Source organism: Gopherus evgoodei, unplaced genomic scaffold (assembly GCF_007399415.2).
Source record: "Gopherus evgoodei ecotype Sinaloan lineage unplaced genomic scaffold, rGopEvg1_v1.p scaffold_47_arrow_ctg1, whole genome shotgun sequence".
NCBI lineage: Eukaryota > Metazoa > Chordata > Testudines > Testudinidae > Gopherus > Gopherus evgoodei.
This window is the reverse complement of record NW_022060068.1, coordinates 1000996-1026750: the sequence shown is the minus strand read 5'-3', so window position 1 is coordinate 1026750 and position 25755 is coordinate 1000996. Positions and strand designations below refer to the sequence as shown.

At 54.2% G+C, this 25755-nt stretch overlaps 1 protein-coding gene across 1 annotated transcript in view; it reads left to right on the top strand.

Annotated features, from left to right (window-relative positions):
- The window catches only part of ASIC3 (acid sensing ion channel subunit 3), a 56504-nt gene that overhangs the window by 21346 nt on the left and 9403 nt on the right, over nt 1–25755 (top strand). The window contains exons 3-5 of the mRNA XM_030546624.1: nt 1473–1600; nt 23819–23969; nt 24534–24590. Coding sequence (XP_030402484.1) covers nt 1473–1600; nt 23819–23969; nt 24534–24590 — 336 coding nt within the window. The remainder of the gene's footprint in view (nt 1–1472; nt 1601–23818; nt 23970–24533; nt 24591–25755) is intronic.

Below are 25755 nucleotides of genomic sequence, written 5' to 3'. Positions count from 1 at the left end.
AACACCCGGCACGGACAGCCCTGCCTGACCCCGTCCCTGGGACAGCATCACCCCCCCCCAGACAGCAACACCCGGCACGGACAGCCCTGCCTGACCCCGTCCCTGAGACAGCAACACCCCCCCCCCCAGACAGCAACACCCGGCATGGGCAGCCCTGCCTGACCCTGTCCCTGGGACAGCAACACCCCCCCAGATAGCAACACCTGGCATGGACAGCCCTGCCTGACCCCGTCCCTGGGACAGCAACACCCCCCCCAGACAGCAACACCTGGCACAGACAGCCCTGCCTGACCCCGTCCCCGGGACAGCAACACCCCCCCAGACAGCAACACCTGGCATGGACAGCCCTGCCTGACCCCGTCCCTGAGACAGCAACACCCCCCCAGACAGCAACACCTGGCATGGACAGCCCTGCCTGAGTCCATCCCTGGGACAGCAACACCCCCCAGACAGCAACACCCGGCATGGGCAGCCCTGCCTGACCCCGTCCCTAGGACAGCAACACCCCCCAGACAGCAACACCTGGCATGGACAGCCCTGCCTGACCCCGTCCCTGAGACAGCAACACCCCCCCAGACAGCAACACCTGGCATGGACAGCCCTGCCTGACCCCGTCCCTGGGACAGCAACACCCCCCAGACAGCAACACCCGGCACGGACAGCCCTGCCTGACCCCGTCCCTGAGACAGCAACACCCCCTAGACAGCAACACCCGGCATGGACAGCCCTGCCTGACCCCGTCCCTGGGACAGCAACACCCCCCCCAGACAGCAACACCCGGCATGGGCAGCCCTGCCTGACCCCATCCCTGGGACAGCAACACCCCCCAGACAGCAACACCTGGCATGGACAGCCCTGCCTGACCCCGTCCCTGGGACAGTAACACCCCCCAGACAGCAACACCTGGCATGGACAGCCCTGCCTGACCCCGTCCCTGGGACAGCAACACCCCCCAGACAGCAACACCCGGCATGGGCAGCCCTGCCTGAGTCTATCCCTGGGACAGCAACACCCCCCAGACAGCAACACCCGGCATGGACAGCCCTGCCTGACCCCGTCCCTGAGACAGCAACACCTCCCCCCAGACAGCAACACCTGGTACGGACAGCCCTGCCTGACCCCGTCCCTGAGACAGCAACACCCCCACCCCCAGACAGCAACACCCGGCACGGACAGCCCTGCCTGACCCCGTCCCTGGGACAGTAACACCCAGCATGGACAGTCACCCCACCACCACCCCCAGACAGCAACACTCGGCACACACAGGCCTTTCTGTGCCTCCCTCCCCCCAGAGAGCAACACCGCTGGCATGGACGGGCCTGTCTCATCCCCCTCCCCCGAGGCTGAAAAGCCACAGGGCAGGAATCAGGTCTAGCCAGCTCCCGCACAGAACAGGAGCCCTCTCCCACCCCCTTGACCCCCGGGTGTCCCCCTGCCCGCGGTAACACCCCCATGCTCTGCTGTGTTTGCAGATGAGATCTCCTACGAAGCCGGGGTCAAGGTGCAGATCCACAGCCAGGAGGAGCCGCCCTTCATCGACCAGCTGGGCTTCGGTGTGGCACCCGGCTTCCAGACCTTCGTGTCCTGCCAGCAGCAGAGGGTATCCGTCCTTCCATCTGTCAGTCCATCCCTGGGGCCCACGGGCCAGCAGGGGTCCTGCCCATCACCCCAGTGCTCATGGGGCAGGCAGCCTGGGAGGGAGGGGGCCCTGGTGATGACAGAAAGGGTGGTCGACTCCTCAGGGATCCATGGGGTGGGGCTGCCCCTTCTGTGCAAGGGAGGATGTCAGGAGCCATTTTTATCCACAAGCCCTGGCTGTGTGGATCCCCCTCTCCAGGCAGGCTCCCCATGCATGTGTGATCAGAATCTTTGGCCACCAGTGTCTGTGGGGGGGCACTCTGTGCCTGCGAGTTCTGGTGCCACCCACCTGGGGTCAGATAGAGGCAAAGTGACCCTGCCTGCTGTCTCCGCTTGGTACCTGTGGCAGTGACGTGGGACTCGCATTCCACCTTGTCCTCATGCACTTGCAAATATGAAATATTGATAGTTAGTTGGTTACGATTGGTTGGGTTTGGCTAATTGGGAATGGCTGGGGTTTGTTAGGGTGGGTTGGGGTGAGATGGAGATGGTGGGTTGGTTAGCATTAGTTGAGGTTGGTGGCTGGGGTTTGGTTAGTTGGGATGGTGGGTTAGGGGTTGATTGGTTGGGGTTCAGATGGTGTGTGGGGTTAGCACCATGGGTATCCGTCCTTCCATCTATCTGTCCATAGTTGCAGTTAGTTGATTTGGTAGGTTAAGGTTAGTTGGTTGAGGTGGGTTAGTAGCTGGGGTTGGGTTAGAGTTAGTTGGTTGGGGATGGTGGCTGGACGGCATTTATAGCTGATGTTGTTTGGTTAGGGTTGGTTGGGGATGGTGGTTGGGTTGGATTATTAGCTGGCATTGGTTGGTGTAATGAAGTGGCCTTTGGCAGGACACAACTGAGAGTATCAATTCAGGACAAATCAGTTAGAGCAGGGCAGTTACAGCCCTAGGCTGGGGGTCCTTCCTTGACCCCCTTTGAACAAGATTTGGTGCCACTATAGGACCTTTGTTGCAACAATGATCTATACAGTCCCAGTTCATGTCAATAACGTCACACCCCCAACACAAAATTGCTGCAGGAAGGGATGATGTAAACATCACTGACTGCATCCCAAGAGCCCCCCCTCCTTGGGTCTGCTTCATTACAGCTAGTACTGTATAACAGAAATGGTTTACCAAAAGTCCTGTTCAATAACATGATTGAATCTCTTTACAAACTCAAGGTAAAACTTGGTTAGAACAATAGTGGACTGGATCTGCTTGTTACCGAAATATCGGGTCTGCCTAGCTGAGAGCCAATAACAGCCTGACAGGGATAAGGAAAAGATGCTTTATTCTGCAGAAAAAAGGAGAACCTTGTACTTTAGTACAAAGACCCTATTCCATACAAATTTCACAAGCCTTTTATACACTTTTAGACAAAGACCCTTGCGTGTTAACACTTGATTGGTAGGTATCAAACCTCGTGGTTCTGTTATCTGTTCAGTAAAAACTGGTTTGAAGCAAGTTTTCTCTGCTTTGAGGCAGAAGAAAAGAGAGAGTTCCAATGTTCAGGTTACTGTATATGTGAGGCTTCTGCTTCCCCCTACTGACTGCTTGTAAGCTGTTAAGGGGGGTTACCAGTAACTTTTCCATGCTCTTGCAGCAGGATTCCTGTATGTCTCACGCGACCTTGCCAAGAGCTAAAGGACATAGCTACTTTATCCATACACGCTCTGGCAAATGGTTGGAACCCACTTAGTACCAAGACAATGTAGACATTAATGTTGTCCATACTATAGGAATCTTGGCATTTAGCCATGAAAGCAATATAGTACTGTGCCTCAGTTTCCCTTTTCATAGATTATTAGGGTTGGAAGGGACCTCAAGAGATCATCTAATCCAACCCCCTACTCAAAGAAGAACCAATCCCCAAATGGCCCCCTCAAGAATTGAGCTCACACCCCTGGGTTTAGCAGGCCAATGCTCAAACCACTGAGCTATCCCTCCCTCCATACAGCACATTGGGTCTGGAATGTCTTTTCTCCTGTGAAAAGTTCCCATACTGTTTACAGGCACTAACTGTGCAACATCAGCTTTACAAGGCCTTTTAACACAGTCGGTTCTTCTGTATCATTCTTAACACGTTCAAGGGTTTTCCCAAAAGATTCTGCACATTGTACATTTTTACAATTCTTGGTATTAGCAACACATTAGCAATAATTACAAATCCATTGCAAGTGTCCATCTACAATAATTTTTTCATGCCACACCTGTGGCTTAATACCATTGGGGTTTGGGCGTTTTAGATTCAGTCTGTGGCTTCCCTTTGGCCACACGTCCAGACTAGGGTATTAAAATCGATTTTAGATACGCAACTTCAGCTACGTGAATAACGTAGCTGAAGTCGAATTTCTAAAATCGAGGTACTCACCCGTCTAGACGGCGCGGCATCGATGTCCGCGGGTCTCCGTGTCGATTCCGGAACTCCGTTCGGGTTGATGGAGTTCCGGAATCGATGTAAGCGCGCTCGGGGATCGATACATCGCGTCCAGACTAGACACGATATATCGATCCCCGAGCAATCGATTTTAACCCGCCGATGTCGCGGGTTAGTCTGGACGTGGGCTTTGCAAAATTCAGTTTTCCTCTTTGTTCTGCGGGATCACACCCTGATTTCTCTTGCTTAACAGAATTCACTGGCTGATGGGTGGGGCTCTCTGTGCTAACAGCTATTAGCAAGTCTGCCTTCTCCCTGCCAGCCAGGTTATTTGCATCAACATGTTGCCGGCACACAGGGTGCCCGAGGACAGCAACAGTGGGGGTGTTCGTTGCCCGGTGTGCTTCACGCCAAAGAACACACCAAGGTGGAGAAGCAGGCTAAGTTTATTTGAGATCTCAAAGCAAACCTGATGCACGGAGACAGGCACGTCTCAGATCATGCACACAGATACAAACAATTTCTCTTTTTTTATACATAACTTAGCCAAGCCGTTTCTATTCCCCCCCATGCCCCCCTCTTCCCCCTCCCGTCTTTCCCTGTGACTGTTACAAAAGCAATTATCCCAAGTACATAAATCACTCCTGGCACCTACTAATCTATCTTGTTAGTGACTCTTCTCTAAACTACTATCTCATCCTAGTTTCTGTGATAAATTAGCCTACTCCCCTAGCCAGGTGCATACCGGCCTCCTTAGTGCCTCTTGGTACCAGCACTGTAGCTGATAGTCAGCCGCTTTTACATTCCATTCTTTAAGCCAGCTTGTCAGGTCGCTGAGAGTTCAAACGTGGAAGGACTTTGGTTCACTGAGGCCTTAACAGGGGGCTTTATTAAGACCCAGTGGCTTTCCACCCTCCCGAGTGGGCCAATGACACCAACAATTCCCTCCTTTGAGAATACTCAACAAACCTTTGGCCGAGTTTTCTCATACTTTACAGACAAGAAGTGATTGAGTTTTATGGAGCTGGGGCTCTCAACAAGAGGGTATGTAGGGATCTCTGGGGCCTGGGGGTTACAAAGTTTGCGGAGTAACAGTTTGAAACACGCGATCAGGAGGAGGGTGATCAGGCATAGGGCCACACCTGTGAGGAGGAGACGCACAAGGCCGTTCCCCAGCCCTCCTAGATTAGGCAACCAATTCCAGAGGGAATCCAAAATTGTGGGTTCCCTTTCCTGGGCCTTCCAATGGCTGAGAGCCTGTTCGGCTGACAAAATGTGTTTGTTAATGTCCTGTGAATTTTCTGGGACATAAGTACAACACTCGCTGCCAACCAGGGCACACACCCCGCCCTGGGAGGCTAAAACATAATCCAGGGCCTGTCTGTTTTGCAGGGCCAGCAATCGGAGCTGGTAAAGCTCTGAGTTAAGGCTTTTCTCTATGGCCAGGGTCTCATTAGCAAACTTGGTGAGAAACATAGAAAGTTTACGATACATTTGAGACAGCCGTCCCACCCCATAAGAGGGGAGGAGGATCATACCGAGTCTGTCTCCCTCACCAATGGGCTCAGGGGTGGCATACAAGGACCTACGATGCCTGGGGCGGCCAGGGGGCAGTTTAGGAAGCACCCAAAGAGGAGGAGCAAGATATCCCACGTAACAGCTTCCATACCAGCGATGTGGGAGCCACTTATAGGCAGAGGTACCGCAGACATAAAAGGAGTGGCCATTTCCCACCAGCCCATTATAACCACTTTGCCACCTTTCAGTTTGGGAGCTACTGAAAGTTCTGAACCAGGCAGTAGAATTGGGTTTTCCATTGACATAGACTGGGATATAGGCATTACTGCCAGGGGATAGATAATACTGGCAGGTGCTGTTCCCAGCGGACCAGGTGTGATTGCTGGACTTGGACTGCTGATAGCACACCAACCCTGGGCTCACTGGCCGCAGCCTGATAGGGAGAGGGAGATGCGTTGAGTGGCTTGCGGTTCCCAGGGGTCGTCCCTTAATGCATACTGGGACTCAATTGTACAGTTCTGAGACAAGGGGGTACCTGAAATGTTTTTCCCCCTACTGAACCATCCCCAACAGAGATCTGACCAATTTTGGGGAACCACCCTTCAGGGCAATCCAGCTGCATGGTGTGGGATTTGGGAGCATATCCAGCAGTTGGAGAGGTTAAACTCTTGGGCAAAACAAACTTTCAGGGCCTCATACGTGTTTGTTTCCAGCTTGTTAGGGATTCCTCTCCATCCCGCATGTGCCTGGGGAGAACCAGGAGTTACCAAAATGAGTGCTCCCATGGCAAGGAGTAATACTGTGGCTAGCTTTGACCTGAACTTCATACTGGGCTGGTAACCGTGAGGCCTAACAATTACAATTCCCCAAATATCCACAAAATAACAATTACCAATAACAAACAGATTAAAAAACAGAAGGGACCAGGCCACGAGGTTAGGCCAGCCCTGTGAAAATAAACAGAACCAATGCTCAGAGTGGTCGCTGGGGGTATGCCGTGACTGTCCGAAGAGGGCACAGGGCATTTCCAGCGGACCTTACTGTCGTTTAAACAATAGTTTAAGTCCCAAATCGTCGCTGGCAGCTCTATCCGCAGGCTGGACGGTCCACCGTTCAGGAGCAGGCACTGCTTTCAGACGAGAGTGATGGATCCAGTGCTTGTGTCCCTCAACCTTTGCAGCTGTGTGTGAGACCAGCAGGACAGTGTGGGGTCCCTTCCACTTCTCTTGGAGAGGCTCGTCCTTCCAGGTACGAACGAGGACGGAGTCACCTGGATGCAGGGAGTGGACAGGAGCATCCAGCGGGAGGGGCTGCAAATCTTTGGTATACCTGTGAAGAGAACAAAGAACAGCAGACAGAGAGCACAGGTACTGAGACAAGAAACCACAGCCTACCTCCCACTCCCCTAACAGAACCGGTGTACCATTCAGAGGCCATGCCCTTCCAAACATAATCTCGAAGGGACTGAGCCCTAACCTGCCCTTTGGGAGAGCGCGAACTCGAAGCAAAACAAGGGGTAAGGCATCAGGCCATCGGAGAGAAGCCTCCTGGCAAACCTTTGAGAGATGTCGCTTGAGGGTCTGATTTGTGTCTGAGGTCGCCAGGGAGTGTGGAGCTTCCAAGGGATCTGTAGGGCATCCGATATCTTCTGGACAACTTGTGACGTGAAGTGCGTTCCGTTGTCAGATTCCATCCATTGAGGAAGCCCAAATCGTGGAATGATCTCCTTGACGAACTTAAGGGCTACCATTCTTGCAGTGTTGTTACGACATGGGAAAGCTTCGGGCCATCCACTGAATTGGTCCGTTAAGACGAGAAGGTATCTGAACCCCTGGGCCCGAGGGAACTCAGTAAAGTCTATTTGCCAAACCAATCCTGGGCCTGGGGTAGGTTTCAGTGTGGCTGGCAGCACTGGCACTCCCGGTCGGGGGTTATTCTTTTGGCAGACTAGGCATTCAGCTTGTACCTGGGATACTAGGGGTCTAAGCCCAGAGGTTAGAAAATATTTATTTACAAGCTGGGTTAAAGCCTCTTTGCCAGCATGAGTAGTGTGGTGTAGTTTCTGTAGCACTGGCAGTATTAGATTTTTTGGTAGGAGGATTTTTCCTTCCGTGGAGTGGAGCCATCCCTCCTTCTCCTTCAGCCCGAGTGTGTCTGCCAGGTTCCTTTCCTCACGAGAGTACTGAGGGGCTGGAAGCTCTCCTACCGATGGGATGAGGGCATGCATATGGGCATCTTCAGCTTCCAGTGGTTCCAGGGTAGCGGCTCGCTTGGCTTCCCTGTCCGCCCTAGCATTGCCCTTAGCCACGTCTTGATCTTCCTTTTGGTGAGCCCTGCAGTGTACCACTGCTACCGCCGAGGGGAGCTGTACCGCTTCTAAAAGCGGAGGATCTGGGATCCATGCTTGACCGGAGAGCCTTGGGCGGTTAGCTTTTCTCTCTGCTTCCACAGACCGGCATGAGCGTGTAGCACTCCAAAGGCATATCTGGAATCAGTGAAAATGTTAACTCTTTTCCCTTTCGACAGTTCAAGTGCACGGGTTAGGGCTACCAGTTCAGCCAGCTGGGCTGATGTTCCAGCAGGCAAACCTTCCACTTCCACAGTTTCGTGGAGAGTTACAACAGCATAGCCCGCCCTCCTTTGTCCATCTACAACAGTGCTACTGCCATCAGTATACCACTCATAATCTGCATTCGGGAGTGGCTGATCTTTTAAATCTGGACGGCTGGAGTATTGGGTGTCTATTACATCCAAGCAGTCATGTTCCTGTTCTTCTGTTTCTGGCAACAGGGTGGCTGGGTTAAGGGAGGGGCAAGTCTGCAGGGCAACTTCAGGATTTTCTACAAGTTTAGCCTGGTACCGAGCCATTCGAGCCTGTGTAAGCCAGAGACCACCCCTAGTGTCCAGCAGGGCTTGGATCATATGGGGAGTATATACTTGCACCTTTTCCCCCAAAGTCAGCTTCTCTGCTTCCCCAAGCACTAGGGCAGTGGCTGCGACCGCCCGCAAGCATGCCGGCCACCCTTTGGCAACTTGATCCAGCTGTTTAGAGAAATATGCCACAGGACGCTTCCAAGTGCCTAATAACTGAGTAAGCACTCCCAGAGCCACCCCTTTCCTCTCATGCACGTACAGCTGAAATGGCTTAGAGAGGTCTGGCAGACCCAGGGCTGGGGCTTCCATCAGTTTTCTTTTCAAGCCCTTAAATGCCTTGTCAGCTTCCGCTGACCAGTGAAAGGGGTCGTGATCTGCTCCCTTAACACATTCGTACAAGGGTTTAGCCCACAGTCCGAACTCTGGAATCCATATTCTGCAGAAGCCTGCCATGCCCAGAAACGCTCTGAGCCGTTTGCGATTGCTTGGGACAGGAATTTGACAGATAGCTTCCTTTCTCTCGTTCGAAAGCTGACGTTCCCCCTGCCTTAGGTGAAATCCTAAGTACTGTACTTCTGTGAGGGCAATTTGAGCCTTGCTCCGAGCTACTCTATATCCCCGGAATCCGACAAAGTTTAGGAGGCTCACAGTAGCCTTAAGGCAGGGAGTTAGACCCACAGCAGCAATTAACAGGTCATCTACATACTGCAGGAGGAGAACTTTATCCTCATTATCCCATTCCTCCAAGTCTCGGGCCAGTGCCTGGCCAAAAAGGGTAGGAGAGTTTTTAAATCCCTGGGCCAGCACTGTCCAGCAAAGCTGCTTTTTAACCCTGTTGTTGTCCTCCCACTCAAAGGAGAAAATCTCCCGAGACTGAATGTCAACTGGAATCGTGAAGAAAGCATCTTTTAAATCCAGGACTGAAAAGTGGGTGTACTGCCCCCCTACAGAGGCCAACAGTGTATACGGGTTTGGAACAAGGGGGTGCAGAGTCTTCACTCGCTCATTCACAGCCCTCAGGTCCTGGACCAGCCGATATGTGCCATTGGGTTTTCGCACAGGCAAGATGGGGGTGTTCCAAGCTGACTGGCATTCCCGCAGTACCCCATACTTTAGGAACTGGTCTATAGTTTCCTGTAGTCCCTCTCTGGCTTCTTTTTTGATCGGATACTGCTTAATTTGCACTGGACCTTTTCCCGGCAGGAGCTGAACCTTAATGGGGGTGTGATGGGCTGCTTTTCCTGGGACCGCCAATGCCCACACTAGAGGGAAAACCTGGTCTTCCCACTGGCTCCACTCTGGGGCTTGCATGGCTGAAGGCTCAACTGCAAGGGTCATTATCCAGGCATTCTCTGGGGGCAAGGTGAGGGTTATTTCATCTTGGGTAAAATGCAGGGTGGCACCTAAGCGACAAAGCAGGTCCCGTCCCAGCAGAGGCGTTGGACAATCGGGGAGATAAACCAGTTTGTGAGATAGAGTTCTGTCTCCCAAAGCACACTCTGCTGGAGCATATACCGGACACTTGGTTCCCTTCCCTGTGGCGCCCACCACAGTGAGGGAGTCTGCCACAGGCAGCTGAAGGGGTTGATTTACAGCGGTTCGTGCTGCTCCAGAGTCTATTAAAAAGTCTATTTCCGAATTTCCCACCCGCATCTTTACTCGGGGTTCCGGGGGCAGGATAGTCCGTCTCCCCTGACAACCCTAGTCTTGATCCTCTGCTGCCATCATAGGGGTAACTTCCCTCTCGGGGCACTCATTTTTCCAATGTCCCTCCTTTCGGCATTTGGCACACTGGTTGCGACCCAGACATCTTTCCTGTGAGCCGGGGCGCCCACGACCACGGCCTCTCATTCCCCGGCCCCTTCTACCTTCCTGAAATTTTCCCTTGCCACCAGCCTGTACTGCTGCAACCATCATTTTTGCTTGCTTTCTTTCCTTTTCTCCTTCCCTGTTGCTGTAAACCCTGTTTGCAGCTTCCAAAATCTGTGCCATAGTCATGCCCATTAAATCCTCCTTTTTCTGCAGCTTTCTCTTAATATCAGGGGCGGCCCGACTGGTGAAGATACCCTTTATGATTGCCTCAGTTTCCTGGTTATCAGGGTCTGCATTAGTATTTTGCCAAATCGCATCCCGGATGCGCTGCAGAAAAGCAACCGGACTTTCCTTGGGCTCCTGTATGAGCTCGTAAGGCTTAGCCCAATTGTTATGTCGGACAGCTGAGTGTCGGAGTCCATGCAAAAGCAACTCCTTGTACACGATGAGGCAGGTCATATCCCTGGGGTTGTTTGGGTCCCACCCAGGGTCTGCTCGGGGGAGCATGTTAGCGGGAATGGGGACATTCCGAGGATCCCGGTCATGTCTCCGCTGTGCCTCTTCCTGTGCTTTAGCCAGGACCTGATTTCGCTCTACCTCTGTCAGCAGAGTTCTCAGGAGGACGTTACAGTCATCCCAGTCTGGCTTGTGGCTAGCCAGGCATCCCTCAAACACTGAGATAAACTTACTGGGGTTCGTGGAGAATTCCCCTGCCTGTGCCTTAAAGGCTGCCAAATCCACTGGGTTAAAGGGTACATACGTGTAAACCTGCATAGTAGTGGCCAGGCGATGGTCTGATCCCGCACGGGCTATCCAAGTTTCAGTAGTTAGCAGATAGAATCCCACTGAGGGGGCGATCTCTGACACCCTAGGCACCTCATTCTTATATGGTGGGGGTGCTGGAGCCGAAGGGGACACCGACTCTGCCATCACAACTGGGGAGGGGTTCAGGGGACTAGCAGCAGCTACTACCGGACCTGCCGGAGTCAGATTACACTTTTGCACCAGGTCTGACCTATTTCTTAGCAACATAAACAGTTGTGCATACATATGCTCATCCCATTTACCCGTTTGCTGACAAAACAGAATTAATTGGAGGATCGTGTTATAATTTAATGATCCCTCCGGTGGCCACCTTTCCTGGTCCTCTAGTTGGTACTGAGGCCAGTCTACTGTACAGAATCTTTTCAGCTTGCTCTTAACCATCGGATCCGACCCAAACACTTTCCAATTCATCAGAATGCATTCTAAGGGCATACACCGTGCCCTACCTGTACTCTGTCCCTGCCCCATACTCTAGGGAGACACTGGGCGTCCCCAGGTCAAAACAGGCAAAAGAAGGTTTACAGTACTGGACTGTTCCTACCTTCTCCACGGGACCGGTTCCCCACCGTCGCCCGCAACAGCTTCTCCACTACTCAAGCGCGTTGCACCGTTGTGCCCTCCGGGGTCGACCACACCGCGTCTCCGCCGAGGCCCCCGATGAAGTCACCGGTGCGCGCTGGGCGTCGGTCGTCGCCGCAATCCGTCGACCTCCAGGAGGGGTCCGGGCAAGGCCAGTTTTAGCCTCGATGCCCACCCAGGGACGCCAAAACTGTTGCCGGCACACAGGGTGCCCGAGGACAGCAACAGTGGGGGTGTTCGTTGCCCGGTGTGCTTCATGCCAAAGAACACACCAAGGTGGAGAAGCAGGCTAAGTTTATTTGAGATCTCAGACAGAACCAGATGCACGGAGACAGGCACGTCTCAGATCATGCACACCGATACAAACAGTTTCTCTTTTTTTATACATAACTTAGCCAAGCCGTTTCTATTCCCCCCCATACCCCCCACTTCCCCCTCCCGTCTTTCCCTGTGACTGTTACAAAAGCAATTATCCCAAGTACATAAATCACTCCTGGCACCTACTAATCTATCTTGTTAGTGACTCTTCTCTAAACTACTGTCTCATCCTAGTTTCTGTGATAAATTAGCCTACTCCCCTAGCCAGGTGCCTACAGGCCTCCTTAGTGCCTCTTGGTACCAGCACTGTAGCTGATAGTCAGCCCCTTTTACATTCCATTCTTTAAGCCAGCTTGTCAGGTCGCTGAGAGTTCAAACGTGGAAGGACTTTGGTTCACTGAGGCCTTAACAGGGGGCTTTATTAAGACCCAGTGGCTTTCTACCCTCCCGAGTGGGCCAATGACACCAACAAACACAAACACCAGCTTTTAACTTCTTAGCTGCTACCAATTCCCAGGCTGGACTCTGTCTTACAGAGATACCACACGAATCCAAAGGGTCTGAGGGTGAGCGTTCGCTTGCTCTCCCCTGCATCCTCAAGCATTCGGCCATAAAACTGTTCTGCTCTGACACGCCAGTAACCCAATCTGTCCTCAGACCCTGAAGCACAGACTGCTCACTCCAGAATCAGCATGGAGACATTCCTGTTCCAACACCATTGTCTTCCCAACAAGCTGGCCACACACAGCCACTTGGTTATGGGCCTGCTCAACTTTCTTAACAGCTTCTACTCCATCTGAGAGCTTCTCTAAGCTCCCCACACTGGATCTTTCAAAAGGAAAGTCAGTGGATCCATTTACAACATAACATTTCTAGCTGTTAGGAACTGAAACTTCCTTGATTAAATCACTTCCACACCCTTCAGCTGTAGCAAACTGCTTGCAAAGACCACCCTGAAAATGTTTCTCTTCAGGAATTTTCTAACTTTCTAAGCACTAATTCACCTTTATCTTGCTCCACAGAAGCATTGCTCTGCTGAGCCATTATCAACGCCTGGTGAGCTTCACTTACATCCAGAATCACCTCTGGCCCATCAGGTGGATTCCTACCCAATCCCCTTTCAGGTAAACTGCTAGATTTCATAGTCAAAAGGTGAGAAGCATTTTCCTTCCCTTTACCACACACAAGGTCAGGAATCTTTTCCTTCTTGCTACAAGTTTCCCAACTGTCAGTAGGTAACACAATCAAACCACCTCCATGCTCTCCTTGTGCCCTGGCTAGGGTATCACCCTGATCAGACAGAGCTGCTACATCCTTTCCCAACAACAGGCAAACTACAAGCACCCGAATTGTCTGGTCTCCGGGATTTTGCTAAAGACACTAACTGGATGCAACCTACTTACAGTGCCATTCTCCCCAGCAGACACAAACTTAGGACCATTCCCTTCCTGGACTTTAGCTGAATCCAGAACCAACTCTGAGACAACTGCACTATTCTCAACCCTCCCAGGCTGAAAGGCACCTTCTGTCTGCTCCACAGAGCCAGAGACACCTTCTCCTTCCCCAGACACACAGCTCGGGATTTCACTTCCCTTGTCCCAGCACACAGGGCTGTTCACAGACAACTGCTTGGAGACCCTTCCTCCATAGGCAAGTCAATACCCCTGACAGACACAGGCACATCCCCTTCACTGTCACATTTCTCCACACAGGAAACAGGTAAGGGACAGGGACACTCATCTTCCACTGTCCTTGTCTTCCCAAACTGCTGACTAGACCAAGCCAGCAGCTCACCAGGCTGCCTAGGCCCATCCAAACTTTCCCTGCCTTCCTCTCCCTTGTCCCAGCACCCAGGACTGATTACAGACTGTCATGGATTGTGGGGGAGTCCGGTCCTGCACCCCTCTTCCTGGGACCCACAGTGACTCTCAGCCAGCCAGTAAAACAGAAGGTTTATTGGACAACAGGAACACAGGTTACAGCAGAGCTTGGAGGCACAGTCAGGACCCCTCAGTCAAGTCCTTCTGGGGGTTCAGGGTGCTTGGATCCCAGCTTAGGATACCCTGAATTCCCCTGCCCCAGCCCAAAACTGAAACTGACTTAACTCCCCTACAGCTGGCCCCTTCCTTTGTCCACCTTCCCAGGCAAAGGTCTTGATCCTCCTCCCCCCTACCTGGCTCAGGTTACAGGCCTAGGTCCTGTCCCTCACCTAAAGTCCTCCCTGGCTCTCCCATCCCCCACACAGACAGCACCTACTCCATCACATCTCTCTCCCCTTCGAGACTGAACTGAGCGGGGTCACTCTGCCCAGTGACCTGGGGAAGTTCGGGGCCCCCTCTCCAGGACAACGCATCCACTATCAGGTTGGCACTTCCCTTCACATGGACCACGTCCATGTCATAGTCCTGCAGGAGCAGGCTCCACCTCAGGAGCTTGGCGTTGGCTCCTTTCATCTGGTGCAGCCAGGTCAGGGGAGAGTGGTCGGTGTACACGGTGAAGTGTCACCCAAAGAGATATGGCTCTAGCTTCTTAAGGGCCCACACCATGGCCAGGCATTCCTTCTCGATGGCCGCGTAGCTTTGCTCCTGGGGTAGCAACTTCTTACTCAGGTACACGATGGGGTGTCTCTCCCCCTTTGCATCCTCCTGCATTAACACCGCCCCCAGTCCAGTGTCTGAGGCTTTGGTGAACACCATAAAGGGTTTGTCAAAATCTGGGTTTGCCAGAACTGGGCCACTAACCAGAGCCTCCTTCAGCGCCCGGAGAGCCTGCTGGCACTGCTCGGTCCAGATCACCTGGTCTGGCTTCCCCTTCTTGCACAGACCAGTGATGGGGGCGGCTATGGCACTAAAGTGGGGCACGAACCTTCGATAGTACCCCGCCATCCCAATAAAGGCCTGGACCTGCTTTTTGGTTTGGGGGGCAGGCCAGTCTCTGATTACCTCCACCTTGGCTGGTTCCGGCTTCAGGCAGCCGCTCCCCACCCAATGGCCCAGGTAAGATACTTCAGCCATCCCCACCTTGCACTTCTCAGCCTTTACTGTTAACCCAGCCTTTCGGAGTCGGTCCAGGACTTGTTTAACCTGGGACATGTGGTCCTCCCAGGCCCAGCTAAAGACGCAGATGTTGTCAATATACGCCACGGCAAAACTCTCCATCCCCCTCAGTAGCTGATCCACCAGGCGCTGGAAGGTGGCCGGCGCTCCTTTGAGGCCGAAGGGCAGGGTCAGAAACTCGTAGAGCCCCAGAGGGGTGATAAAGGCCGATTTCAGCCTGGCATCTGCGTCCAGCGGCACTTGCCAGTAGCCTTTGGTAAGATCCATAGTGGTGAGGTACCGAGCACCTCCCAGCTTGTCTAGGAGCTCGTCAGGCCTGGGCACGGGGTAGGCATCAGATACGGTGATGGCATTGAGCTTTCGATAGTCCACACAGAACCGGATTGACCCATCCTTCTTGGGGACCAGCACCACTGGCGAGGCCCAAGGGCTGGAAGACGGCTGGATCACCCCCAAAGCCAGCATGTCCCTGACCTCTCTTTCAAGATCCTGGGCAGTTTTACCAGTGACCCGAAAAGGGGAGCATCTTATAGGGGGATGTGACCCGGTCTTCACCCGGTGGACAGTCAAATTAGTGCATCCAGGCTGGTTGGAAAACAGCTGTCGGTACAGATGCAGCACCCCTCTGATCTCAGCGTGCTGGCCCGGGGTCAGCTGATCAGAGAGGGGAATCGCCTCCAGGTGAGAACCAGCTTTTGTCCCTGGGAATAGATCCACTAAGGGGTCATCTCCCTGCCCCTCCCAATGTCCACACACGGCCAACACCACATTCCCCCGTCATAGTATGGCTTCATCATGTTCACATGGTACACCCGACAGTGATGTGCCCGGTTTGACAGCTCCACCACATAGTTTATCTCATTCAGTTGCTTGATAACCTTGAAGGGCCCTTCCCAGGTGGCCTGGAGTTTGTTTCTCCTCACGGGGATGAGAACCATCACCTGATCACCGGTGGCAAAGGCACGGGCCCGTGCCGTGCGGTCGTACCAGACCTTCTGCCTCCTCTGGGCTCAGGCCAGATTCTCCCTGGCCAGGCCCATGAGCTCGGCCAGTCTTTCCCAGAAGGTCAGGACATACTCCACCACTGACTCTCCCTCGGGAGCAGCCTTCCCCTCCCATTCGTCCCTCATCAGGTCCAGGGGCCCCCTTACCCGCCTTCCATACAACAGTTCGAAAGGTGAAAACCCGGTAGATTCCTGGGGTACCTCCCTGTACGCGAACAGCAAGTGAGGTAAGTACTTGTCCCAGTCCTGCGGGTGATGGTTCATAAATGTTTTTAGCATCATCTTCAGCATCCCGTTGAACCTTTCCACCAGCCCGTTGGACTGGGGGTGATACGCTGAGGCCCAGTTGTGCTGGACCCCACATTTCTGCCATAAGGACCGGAGCAGGGCCGACATGAAGTTGGACCCCTGGTCAGTCAAGACTTCCTTGGGGAACCCCACCCGGCTGAAAATTGTCAGCAGCGCATCTGCCACTCTATCTGCTTTGATAGAGGACAAGGCCACCGCCTTGGGGTAGCGAGTGGCGAAATCTACCACCACCAGGATGTATTTCTTCCACGACCGGGTCGCCTTGCTGAGAGGTCCCACTATGTCCATGGCCACCTTCTGGAAGGGTTCTTCTATGATGGGTAAAGGCCTCAAAGCTGCTTTCCCCTTGTCCCGGGCCTTCCCCACCCTCTGGCAGGGGTCACAGGATTGGCACTACTGTCGGACATGGGTAAAGACCCCAGGCCAGTAAAAGTTCTCTAGCAGCCTCTGCCTGGTGCACCAGATTCCCTGGTGCCCTGCAAGAGGGATGTCAGGGGCCAGGTACAGCAGCTTGTGGCGAAACTTCTAGGGAACCACCAACTGCCTCCTGATCCCCCCTGACTCTACTTCCCCTGGGGAAGCCCATTCTCGGTACAGGAACCCCTTCTCCCACAGGAACCTCTCCTTGCAACCTCTCCTCATGGTCTGTACCGCACTAAGGTCAGCCCGGTCCCTGGGCTTCCGCAAGGAGGGATCTTTTTGCAACTCGGCCTGGAACTCAGCAGCTGGGACAGGAAAGGGGACCTGCTCTCTCTTGCTGGCTGGGTCTGAGGCCGCAGCCTCTCTGAGCCGTGTCCCTGGGCGTTCCCCAGACACCAGGTTAGGGTCCTGCACCTCGGGCAGAGTAACTTCCCCGTTGTCTGGGCGCAGTGCCCTGCGCTGACTCTGACTACGGGTCATGACCAGGGCACTCTGGGCGTTACTTGACCAGTCCTCGAGGTCCCCCCCCCCATTAACACCTCCGTGGGCAAATGTGGGTGTACCCCCACGTCCTTGGGGCCCTCCTTGTCCCCCCATTTCAGGTGTACCCTCGCCACGGGCACCTTGAATGGGGTCCCGCCCATGCCCACCAGGGTCAGGTAGGTGTCAGGCACCATCCGATCTGAGGCCGCCACCTCGGGCCGGGCCAGCGTCACCTCTGCGCCCGTGTCCCAGTACCCAGTGACCTCCCTCCCATCTACCTCCAGGGAAACAAGGCACTCTTTCCGGAGGGGCAGCCCTGCGCCCTGTAAACCAAAAACCCGGAGTCTGGAGCATCCAGCCCCATGGAGGAGCTGACCTGGGGACCTCCTCCCTCCTTCACAGGTTGTACGCTGCCAGCCCCCCTTTCCTGGGAATGTTGCCCCTCATCCGACTAGGTCTTTACCCAGTCCACCCTCTGCGGGTTGGGTCTGCTTGGTCTGTCCCTGAGCTTGGGGCACTGGGCCCGTATGTGGCCTCGTTGGCCACAGCGATAGCAGCCCATGTCTCGTGGGTCCCCTCGAGTGGGTCGGATGGACCTGATGCTGGATGTTCCCCTTTGGTGGGGGTTCTCCATAGGCCCCCTTTGGGAGGTCCCATGATGACTCTCTCTCTGCGTTGAGGCGGGCCTGCTCCTTCGAGACTCCTCCCTGCCATCCCCTGCCCGACTGTCCACAAATTGGTCGACCAGCTGGCCTGCGTGCTGTGGGTTCTCCGGCTTCTGGTCCATCAACCACAGCCTCAAGTCAGACGGGCACTGCTCATACAGGTGCTCCAGTATGAATAGGTCAAGCAGGTCCTCTTTAGTTTGGGCCCCAGCCGTCCACTTGCGGGCATACCCCTGCGCCCGGTTGACCAGTTGTAGGTATGTGACCTCACGGGTTTTACGCTGGCTCCGGAACTTTTTCCGGTACATCTGAGGAGTCAGCCCAAACTCGCGGAGCAGGGCCTGTTTGAACAGTTCGTAGTCCCCTGCCTCCGCCCCTTTCAGTCAGCTGTACACCTCCACGGCTGTGGAGTCCAGTAAGGGGGTGAGAACTGCGATCCTGTCTGCAGGGTCAACGCTGTGCAGCTCACAGGCATTCTCAAAGGCCGTCAGGAAGGTATCTATGTCCTCCCCCTCCTTACGCCGGGGCAGCAAGTGCTTATCAAAGCTCTTTGTAGGCTTGGGTCCCCCCTCACTCACCGCAGCCGGGGCCCCACTGCTTGTCAGCTGGGCCAGTTCCAGTTCATGTTTACGCTGTTTCTTCCGCTCCTTCATTCTTGCCTCCTTAACTCAAGCTCGTCCCGTCTCAGCTCCCTGTCTTATTCCAGCCGCATCCGCTCCATGGATGCCGAGCATCACCGGGAGGATCCCCTGCTGGCCGGGGGTGTCACGGTGCCCTCGGTATACACTGGGCTCCTCCCCGCCCTTCCCCTACGCCTAGGAAGGGGGGGTCTCGGGAAGCCCTCGTCCGCCGGCTGACCACTCCCAGCGGGGACAGACCCTGGTGCCTGCGCTGCATCTGCTCGGCTGCTTCCCTCAGAGACAGGGCTCTGTTCATTCAAGCGGTCTCCCTCCTCCAGCCAGGCAATCAGCTGGTCCTTGGTGAGCCTCCCCGGGTGCAGCCCCCTCTGCTTGCACAGCTCCAGCAGGTCACACTTGCGCCGCTTGGCATACATCTTCCTGCTGGCCACTCACAGGCCGAGGTGCTCGCCGCTCCCCACAGTTTCCAGGGGGACCCCTAATGCACCAGCCCTTCGTGAGGTCACCACCTCTCTGCCAGGGTCGAGCTGCAGACTCCTCCGCCCCTGGGACCGCTTGCTGCAATCCCCCGGGGGACCCTGTTACTGCAAAGTCCTTCTCACTGGGCACACACTCCCAGGGGTTAATCACCCCTTCGTTTTACTGCTCCCCAGTCACTTACTGCAGGAAGCGCCGTCCACGGGGTGCAGTGTCTCCTGCCGGTGCCACCAGTTGTCACGGAGTGTGGGGGAGTCCAGTTCTGCACCCCTCTTCCTGGGACTCACAGTGACTCTCAGCCAGCCAGTAGAACAGAAGGTTTATTGGACAACAGGAATGCAGGTTACAACAGAGCTTGTAGGCACAGTCAGGACCCCTCAATCGAGTCCTTCTGGGGGTTCAGGGAGCTTGGATCCCAGCTTAGGATTCCCTGAATTCCCCCGCCCCAGCCCAAAAACGAAACTGACTGAACTGCCCTACAGCCGGCCCCTTCCTTTGTCCACCTTCCCGGGCAAAGGTGTTGACCCTCCTCCCCCCTACCTGGCTCAGGTTACAGGCTGATCACTTGTCCCTCACCTAAAGTCACCCCCGGCTCTCCCACCCGCACAGACAAATACTGGGAGAGTCGGACAGCTTCCTTACCAGGTAAACTTCTGTTCTCTGCCCTACACTGAGCTACTTCCAGCAAATCACAGTCACTTTTTTCAGGTTCCCTTTTACAAGCTGTACTTGCCCATCATCCGTCACCCATCACAAATCTACCCTTTCTTTCCTCAGTTAGGGCTTCAACCTGACCATCCACTTGAATCTGGTCCTGAGAAACATTTTCCTGACCAATGAGATCTTTCTGTGCTTGATCTAACTCCAGATTTACTTCTGAGACATTAGACAGACATTCAGAAACTCCATTCACAGACACACTGCTTTTTTGCACAGACAAACAGTCTTGCCAAGAATATTCAGTTTCACTTTCCAGGCAGGCTCTGTGTCATCACCAGTGACAGATCCCAGAAACAATGTCTCTTGGTTGTCTGTAATATGAGTGTAACGATGCTGCCCTTGGTGGGACCCAACTGAGAGTGTCAATTCAGGACATATTGCTCAGAGCAGGGCAGTTACAGCCCAAGCCTGGGTTTTCCCGCCCCCCTACGGCAACAAACCAGCCAGCCACAAAAAACTTTGGTCTCACCCCACTGGCTAACCACAAGTCACACAAGCAATTCCCTTAGACACTCCAGTTTCCCAGTATCACCAACAGCACCGCTCCTTATGGGGACGAATGGTTATGAAAACCAACACCCCAGTAAAAGAGAAAGGTTCTCCTGATCCCAAAGGACCAAGCCCCAGACTCAGGTCAACAGACAAATCAGATCTTACCCACAAATCACGCTGTTGCCAATTCTTTAGAATCTAAAATCTAAAGATTTATTCATAAAGGGAAAAAGATAGAGATGAGAGCTAGAATTGGTTAAATGGAATCAATTACATGCAGTGATGGCAAAGTTCTTAGTTCAGGCTTGTAGCAGTGATGGAGTAAACTGCAGGTTCGAATCAAGTCTCTGGAACATCCCCAGCTGGGATGGGTCATTCAGTCCTTTGTGCAGAGCTTCAGTTTGTAGTAAAGTCCCTCCAGAGGTGCCGACTTCTAAGGGTGCTGGTGGATGCTCGACCCCCCTCTGCCCTGCCCCGACTCCACCCCTGCCCCCCCATCCCCATTCCAACCCCTTCCCCAAACTCCTCGCCCCAACTCCGTCCCCTCCCTGCCCATATTGGTCTCCTTCCCCAAATCCCCGCCCCGGCCCTGCCTCCTCCCCTGAGCTTGCCACGTTCCTGCTCCTCCCCACTCCCTCCCAGAGTTTGCCACAGCTGTTTGGTTGTGGCCGGGCGGGAAAGGCTGGGAGGTAGGCGGAGGAGCTGGGACGTGGTGCGCTCAGGGGAGGAGGCAGAGGCGGGGGGAACTTGGCTGCCGGTGGGTGCAGAGCACCCACTAACTTTTCCCCGTGGGTGCTCCAGCCCAGGAGCACCACGGAGTTGGCACCTATATCCAGAGGCAAGTAGCAGAATTGAAGACAAGATGGAGGAGATGCAGCAGCTTTTTAGTCTCTTGCCATGTGGTCTCTGCTTTCTTTGTTCCAAAAACAAGCTGCCCAGCACATGGCATGGAAATATCTTAGAGTTCTGTCCATAGGCAGATCCCTGCCTTGCTGAGCCACAAGGCGTATTTGCTTCTCTCAGTGGGTCAGCTGTAGCTGATGGTCCTTAATGGGCCATCAAGCAGGCTAGGCAGTGCTGACACCAAATTGTCTGGGGTGTCACCCAGAAGCACAGCACAAGTTTGAAATACAGATGGTATAGAGCCAATATTCATAACTTCAACTACAAAAACGATACACACATAGAGACAGCATAACTATAACCAGCAAACCAGAGCCTGGTCATAGACACCTCATGTGACACCCCTGTACAAGATTTGGTGCCACTACAGGACAACAATGATCTATACGGGCCCAGTTTGTGTCAATAACATCGATAACATCACGAGTCAGCCCACTGACTGCTTTGGTGAAGCAAACAACTGCAAGATGTCCATATTTTGTGCATTTTTTACACCCTGCATCTCTGGCTGGACATGCATCATCTTCTGGGATATGACCTGTTCCACACCTTCTGCACTTAGGCTGGAATTTGTCCCTCTTAGCCTAGGCATTCTCTCTCTTTGCCGCAGGGTTTTGATGATAATGACTTTTAACACTCAAGTGTCTGGTTACAGTTTCTAAGGACTTGTCTACACTGGCAATTAACAGTGCTGCAACTTTCTTGCTCAGGGGTGTGAAAAAACACCCCCTTGAGCGCAGCAAGTTGCAGTGCTGTAAAGCGCCAGTGTAGACAAGGCACCAGCGCTGGGAGCTACACCCCTCATTGAGGTGTGTTTTGAGCTGTGCTCCCAGTGCTGCGCCATGACCACACATAAGAACGTAAGAACTATCGTACTGGGTCAGACCAAAGGTCCATCTAGCCCAGTATCTGTCTGCCGACAGTGGCCAGTGCCAGGTGCCCCAGAGGAAATTAACCTCTCTCCTGCCATCCATCACCACCCTCTGACAAACATGGCTAGGGACACCATTCCTTACCCATCCCGGCCAATAGCCCTTAGTGCACACAAGGCATGTTAAAGCACTGCCGTGGCAGTGCTTTAGTGTTGCCGGTGTAAACTAAGCTAGTTTCAGGTTTTCCAAGGTTCTCGAGTTGCCCTAGGTTTTGGTGTCTCACCAGCTCAGAATGCTTCGCTCTTTGGATAGCCGTGGCTAGGGCTAAATCTCTCTTCAATTACAGCTGATGTGAAAGATTTTTATGTTAACCCAATAACCAGCCTGTCTCTGTTATTTTTATGGTTTGCATTCCAAAAATCAGTTTTCAGCCAATGTATGCAGAGCTCTTATAAAACTTTCAGCATTTTCCCCTGGTTCTTGAAGTCTCTGGTGGAAACATGCTCTTCCATAAAACACATTGCTCTGAGGTATGACGTGCACATCGAACATAGTCAGAACCCTTTCCTAGTCGTCTCTGCCACTATCATCAGTAAAGTCAAAGGATTTAAAGAGATGCTCTGTTTGCTTCCCTGTAGCATAAATTAAAGAAGATACCTGGATATTATCAATTTCCTTGTGGAGCTTGATAGCAATGGAAAATCTTGCAAACTCTTGTTTTTGGTCTGTCCTTTGGGAAGGTTTGTCAAAGCCGAAGGTCTCTGGGGCACTGAAGAGTAGCATGTTGATGAGCTTCTGCAACCTTGTTGTTGTTCCTTCTGTTGCTGTTCTTAGTTTACTCCTGACACCATGTCATGCCCCGATATCAGGTACAGACTGGCCACAGCGCTGCGCATACGCACCAGGTGTGTTCATCCGTCAGTGCCCTGCCAGGCACAGCTGAGGTTCGTTTCAGTAAGGTATGTCACACACCTGCTGGCGGGGCAGTATGGCACAGTTTGGCACTTCACACAGGGTCTATGCTGGGTGAGACACAGCCTCCACGGAGTGAGAAGGGTGACAGGCTCTGCAATTCTTGGCAATGATTTCTCCGCGTGGATCCAACCAGCCGCCCTGCAGGCAGCCCCTCCTTCAGAGCCTGGACTGGGCGTAGTGAGGGAGAAGAGGGATGGGGTGGGACTGTAGGATGTGTGGGTGCAGCATGGCCCCCCCCGACCCTGCTGATCAAAGAGTCTGATCTCGCACCTGAGGCACCTGCACCTTGAGTGGGGTCCATGCCGATGAGAACTTGCTGAGCCAGTTACTGTAAGGGAAGCAGCCTCCCTTGTCTCTGTACAGCACCCACCGGGCCTGCTCCCCGCGCCGACCTGCTCAGCCGCCTCGGGAAATGGGCACGCAGCACCGTCTGCCTGCACTCTCCCCGACAGGGCCACCTTGCCCCCTCCTCATGCTGTCCCTCTCTGATGCCTTCTCCAGCGGTTTTTCCCCTTGGTGTTACCCACAATGCCCTGCTCGACACATTGTGTGTGCATGGGGGTCTGCAGCGCCATGTGTGCACATGCATGTCGAATGTGTGTGCATTTGCAGCCCTGTAGTGTGTGCACAGAGGTGAGTGTGGTGCCATGTGTGCTGCGTGTGCCCACGTGCCAGCCTGTGAGTTGCCCAGCTGCCATTCTGGGGGGCCTTGCTGCTGCTATGGTACAGATGGGGGGAGGTCACATCGCAATGCAGGGGTGGGCGTGAGGGGTGGGGTGGTCACAGCACAGGGGCAGGGGTGAGGGAGTCGCAGCGCAGTGCAGGGGTGGGGGTCCTGGCCACTCCTCAGCCTTTTCCTTAACCCTGTGTGTGTCATAGCTGGTCTACCTCCCGCCCCCCTGGGGGGACTGCAAATCCACCCCCATTGAATCCGACTTCTTCACTAGCTACAGCATCACGGCCTGCCGCCTGGACTGCGAGACCCGCTACCTGGCCGAGAACTGCAACTGCCGCATGGTGCACATGCCTGGTGAGGGGCACGGGCCGGGCTGTGGGGAGGCCCTATGCTGGGAGAGTGGGGGGGGGGCCTGCAGGGAGACCCCCCCTGCTGGTGGGGGCTGGGGGAAGACCCCATGCTGGTGGGGGGGGCGGATGTGGGTAGGCCCCATGCTGGGGGGGGGCTGCAGGGAGACCCCCTGCTGGGGGAGGGGTGGATGTGGGGAGGCCCCATACTGGGGGGGGGCTGCAGGGAGACACCCTGCTGGGGGAAGGGTGGCTATGGGTAGGCCCCATGCTGGGGGGGGCCTGCGGGGATACCCCCTGCTGGGGGAGGGGTGGGTGTGGGGCGGGCCCATGCTGGAGGGGGCATGCAAGTGGGAGCTGGGAGGGGACGAGAGGGCAGGGGGCTGCTGGGGAGAGAAGAGCTTGTCCTGGGAGCAGGAGGAGGAGGGCGCCTCCCCAGTACTCCTAGGCTTGGCTTTCCCCAAGCCTCAGACATGGGGTTCTAATGAGACACCGCTCTCCATGGCCCACATGGCTCCTGCAGCCCCCCCAGTCCTCCCCCACACCAAGTGATCTGTGCCCCCTTCCCCAGGGAACGCCAACGTGTGCACGCCAGAGCAGTACAAGGAGTGCGCCGACCCTGCCCTGGGTATGTACCCAACGCGGTCCCCCCTGCTCCCCATGACCACTGGGGGCACCCCTCCCACACCCAGCCAGGATCCTGACACCCACGGCCCTGCTCCAGCTCAACCCATCCCCAGCCCTGGGGCTGCCCCCTCGGGGACATGGGGAGCAGGGCCGGAGACCCCTGGGGAACCTCCAGACTCTCCTCCCCAGCCCGTGTTGCTGCACAAGGTGGGGAGGGACTGGACCCCTTTGGCTCTGTTGCTCAAGCAGTCGAGGGCTTGTGTATGGGCCCAGTTTCTGGGGATGTCCGGACTGTCAGGGTACTGTGACAATGCGGTTCTGGTGGGACCCAACTGAGAGTGCCAGTTCAGGACCAATTGCTCAAACAGGGCAGTCACAGCCCAAGGCTGGGGTTTTTCCACCTCTAAGGCACCAAACCAGCCAGACAAAAAGGACTTTGGTCTCACCCCACTGGCCAACCACAAGTCACACAAGCAATTCCCTTAGACACTCCAGTCTCCCAATGTCACCACCAGTGCCACCCGTCCTGGGGATGAATGGTTATGAAAACCAACACCCCAGTAAAAGAAAAAGGTTCTCTCGATCCCAAAGGACCAAGCCCCAGACCCAGGTCAATATACACATTAGATCTTACCCACAAATCACGCTGTTGCCAATCCTTTAGAATCTAAAATCTAAAGGTTTATTGATAAAAGTAAAAAGGTAGAGATGAGAGCTAGAATTGGTTAAATGGAATCAATTACATACAGTGATGGCAAAGTTCTTAGTTCAGGCTTGTAGCAGTGATGGAGTAAACTGCAGGTTCAAATCAAGTCTCTGGAACATCCCCCGCTGGGATGGGTCATTCAGTCCTTTGTGCAGAGCTTCAGTTTGGAGCAAAGTCCCTCCAGAGGTAAGAAGCAGGATTGAAGACAAGATGGAGATGAGGCATCAGCCTTTTATAGGCTTTTCCAGGTGTAAGAACACTTCTTTGTTCTTACTGTGGAAAGTTACAGCAAAATGGAGTCTGCAGTCACATGGGCCAGTTCCTGCACACCCTGCTGAGTCACAAGGCGTATCTGCCTCTTCTCAATGGGACAATTGTGTAGCTGATGGTCCTTAATGGGCCATCAAGCAGGCTAAGCAGAGCTAACACCAACTTGTCTGGGGTGTTTCCCAGAACTGCA